The 3,696-nt window shown below is 53.1% G+C and overlaps 3 protein-coding genes across 3 annotated transcripts; 1 reads left to right on the top strand and 2 right to left on the bottom strand.

Annotated features, from left to right (window-relative positions):
• Positions 1-15: 15 nt before the first annotated feature.
• On the bottom strand, positions 16-827 carry PPTG_01895 (hypothetical protein; the record flags this gene model as incomplete). Its single annotated transcript, XM_008895287.1, has 2 exons — positions 119-827; positions 16-26 (listed from the first exon to the last, which is right to left on the bottom strand). Exons 1-2 carry the CDS (start codon positions 741-743, stop codon positions 16-18), a joined length of 636 nt encoding a protein of 211 aa, XP_008893535.1. The 5' UTR covers positions 744-827.
• Positions 828-1,496: 669 nt separating this feature from the next.
• PPTG_01894 (hypothetical protein) lies at positions 1,497-1,990 on the bottom strand (the record flags this gene model as incomplete). Its single annotated transcript, XM_008895286.1, has 2 exons — positions 1,497-1,842; positions 1,962-1,990. 2 exons carry the CDS (start codon positions 1,988-1,990, stop codon positions 1,497-1,499), a joined length of 375 nt encoding a protein of 124 aa, XP_008893534.1.
• Positions 1,991-2,724: 734 nt separating this feature from the next.
• Positions 2,725-3,695, top strand: PPTG_01893 (hypothetical protein; the record flags this gene model as incomplete). The annotated part of the gene is made up of 2 exons (XM_008895285.1): positions 2,725-3,569; positions 3,638-3,695. The coding sequence occupies 2 exons, from the start codon at positions 2,725-2,727 to the stop codon at positions 3,693-3,695; spliced, it is 903 nt and encodes a 300-aa protein (XP_008893533.1).
• Between the last annotated feature and the right edge of the window lies 1 nt (position 3,696).

Here is a 3,696-nt window from a genome sequence, read left to right as displayed (position 1 = left end):
ACGGCTATGTCAAGTTCAGACCCCAACTGTACTTGGCCATTACGTGTGAAGACCTTGACGGCGCTCCTGGAGTTTAACACGATCATGTAGTTGACAACTTCACCGCCCGCCATCATACCAAAGCCAAAACCTCCCGAAGTTAAGAAGCTGGGCGCTGACCATCCTCCGGTCGTACGAGAGATGGCAAAACCTGTTCCAATCTTGCCTGAGAGCAAGAAACCCACCTTGTACATGGTCACAAACACCAGGCCATAGGCTTCCGCCAATAACTCATGCGGAATTGACTGGTCCTTTAGCAGCTTCGGGGACAGGAACGTCTCGACTACTTGGGCTGCATTGGCCATCTCCTTCTTGAGCTTGGTTGTAGCCTTCACGCTCATAGTATGACCATTACCTGGCAGATGTGAGCGCATAGACTCCATGACCGCCAGCGAGTTGGAGCGATCTCGAAGCGCCGCTGCTGCCTCTTCCGCTGTCAACTGCGGTGCGGTCTCTGACGTCGCCCGACTCAGCAGCGCGTCGTCCGCTGTGTCAGCTCTGGCCAGCGTCGCTCGCTGCTGATCCTCCTGCTGCTTCTGCTGCAGGATCAGAGCCTTGGTGGATGGCTTGCGCATGGGGTGCGGAGGCTTCTGCGACGAGTGGCTGCTGCCGATGGAAGACGACGAACTGAAGGAGCTCGGTTTGGACCGCGGCAGACCGTGGCTCTGGCTCTGTGGTGCGGCGTACGAGGAGTTCATCATCATGTCCTGTCGGATGGAGGTCTTGGAGTGCCCAGACGTCCGCTCGAGGTGCAAGCAGAGCTGAGAGCTGCTTTCCTGAGCTATGACTCGCTCTTTTTCTGAGCATAGGGTGATGGAAATAGACAGTCGATGGATTTCCAGGGATTTCAGCCAATTAAAGTGCAGTACAGAATTAAAACTGGTGTTATCTTTCCAGCACACTTGATTATGGGGGCCTTTCCCAACTTTGACTTGGGTGACCAGCTACTACTAGCACATGTACATACGCTCGTGAAACTTGCTCTCGCAGTTTTCAACCACGTTGGCCAGGGATGCAGAGCAACTTTACGTTGCTAGACAGAAGAAAGCTATTATCGTCGAACTCAACGATGGCACATATCCTACGTGCGTCCTTGCATTGCATCGCTTGGCTGCAGTATCCGGATGAAATATTGCTTCTCATTTTTTTCGTGTTTTTTTTCTCGTGCTTATTTCGTGTACTTAACGGCCACCCCACCACTGCGCAACGCTCGTAGCTTCGATCGTGCTAATCTCTTCGAAACTAGATTTCACGAGACCACGAGGCCACACGGCAGCACGACGTCCTCCTGCTGCTTCATCTGCCTGTCTTCCATTCGCAACGACCCCGATCATAGAGAAGAACTTGTCGATCCCTTTCCTTCATACCTGCATCTGCTCAATCAGCCTGGCAAACTGCTTCGCAGCGAGAAGAGCGACGCTTTAAGTGGACTCTCCTTGCTTTGTTCACTTGTTAGCTTAGCTCCAGTGCGTGCGGTGCTCAGCGTCGTTAGCCGCATTTCCCCACTTGACAGTGCCCACCAGCAGGACCGTGGCCGGGATCAGCACCAGGCCGTTCTCCTTGATCTTACGGATGGTCTTGTACGGCATCGTCGTGATGAGGCTGCGCACCGGGTGCACCTCGTACGGCGACAGGTGACGCGTGGTGCGGCCGAACTCGGGGCCGAACTTGGCCCAGAACTTGGTGAGGTTCACGCTAGGCGGCATCGTTTCTATAGCTGAGCTGCTGAGGTCGTTCCTGACGCTACGCTTCCGCTTGTGCTTCTGGTGGTGCTTTGGTGCGGGGGACGCAGGGTTCGAGCGGCTAGCAGGAAAAACCTCTTGCTAAATGTAAGTGGGGAGTAAAACCTCGTGACACACACGGAACATCAAATGTACACAATATTCACATCAGCTTTACACAGCCAAACATTAAATACACACCAGTGGAACACGATGTAGCCATGGGGCATTTTCAGTATCAGATTTTCCGCGACTGTAGTAATCGCCTAGGCGAAGTGATCTACACGCATTGACTTCCCTCTCTGCAAGCTGTTGCCACCGCAATTCGATCATTCTGTGCAATGACGTGGTTGTGTGGGTTAACTCAGTTGGCTGCTGCCATGATCATACCGACAGCCCGCAAGCTGCAAACAGCCAGCGATGCAATATCCACTCGCTTCAGATCAAGTTCAGTGGCGCCTCCTCAATCAGAAACCGCCGACAGTACTTGGTGTCACCAATCGTCGGCAGTTGGACGTACGGTTGCCTACTGAACTACGTATCCATGAGCCGTTGCTGTAGCGGGGAGGTTTCAAATAAAACTCACAAGCAACAACAGAGTATCTTCTGGTTTTGCTGTACAAACCCAAGCTGTGCGAGAGTTTGCTCGACGCTCTTTGCCTAAACCAGATTCCCTTCATAAACATCCCACCCAAAGCAACTGCTCTGGTGCAATTGTCTCGGGAAATGGCGGGATTTTATGTTGATTTTCTAACCCACTACCTCTATCACCAAATACTAAACACGATATTCCTCATACCTTTCCACCAATATCTTCATCTCACTAAACGGTTAACCTCTCATAAACCATATGTCATGTTTTACTGGTCTCTAGCCGGTTAAAACCTGGTGACCGCCTTTCAGTCACATCCTTCAGACTTATCATTCGCCGATTTCCTTTACAGGACTCAGATCAAACAGCAAAATGGCGTTCCGCAGACATTTCTTCCTCCTGGTGGCCGCTCTGGCAGCAGCAGCCGTTGCATCAGGCGAGCAGAGCGCACACCACCATGCACGGCATCACAAGAAAGCGGTGAGCGAGGACGTTCCCACTCAGCAGTCCTCGTCCAGCAGCCAGGACGTGTGGGTCGGTAGCGGAAGCGGCAGCCTCGTAGACGTACCTGACGTGGGAGAGGAGCCCAGCTGGAGTGGCAGTGACGACAGTGAGGAGTCCGACGACGGCTCCGAGCTGGAAGAGTCCGAGAGCGGCGAGGAGAGCGAGAGCGGCGAGGACGAAAGCGACGAATCAGAAAGTGACGAGTCTGAGTCTGATTCTTCTTATGAAGACGAAGAAGAGCAAGAAGAGGTTGAGAAGCCGGCGAAGAAGAGCAAGAAACACAAGAAAGAGGCAGTAGACGAGAATGTCGAAGTCGTAGACGTCACAGTGTCCGGCTCTGGCTCATACGACGACGTAGAAGTCGTGATCGTTGAGGCTTCGGCTTCTGGCTCGTTCGACGGCTCTGTGGAGTTTGAGGACTCCGCGTCAGGATCATTTGATGGCTCCGTGGAGTTTGAAGACGAAGAGGAGGAAGAAGAAAGCGAGAGTTACTCTGACGACGGTAGCGACGATGTAGAACAGGAGGAAGGCAGTGACAGCGAAGAAGACGAAGGCAGTGAGAGCGACTCGGATGAAGGCAGTGAAAGCGAGGAGCAGGAAGCTAAGCACAAGCATAAGAAGCACCACAAGGGCTGGTTCAGCGACGCTATCGACCAGGTGGCCAACGCCACGGAGGATGCCTATGAACACGTAAAGAACGGCACGAAAGACGCGTACGAGCACGTCAAGAACGGTACGAAGGACGCTTACCATGACATCAAAGACTTCTTCAACGGCTCAGACTCAGACTCAGCCTCGGGTTCCAACGCGGAGTGGGTGGATGTGCACGACTTGGATGAA

The sequence above is a fragment of the Phytophthora parasitica genome, assembly GCF_000247585.1.
Source record: "Phytophthora parasitica INRA-310 unplaced genomic scaffold supercont2.3, whole genome shotgun sequence".
In the NCBI taxonomy this organism is placed as follows: Eukaryota; Oomycota; class Peronosporomycetes; order Peronosporales; family Peronosporaceae; genus Phytophthora; species Phytophthora nicotianae.
Note: the sequence above shows the minus strand (reverse complement) of the source record. Positions and strands in the feature narration are given on the sequence as shown.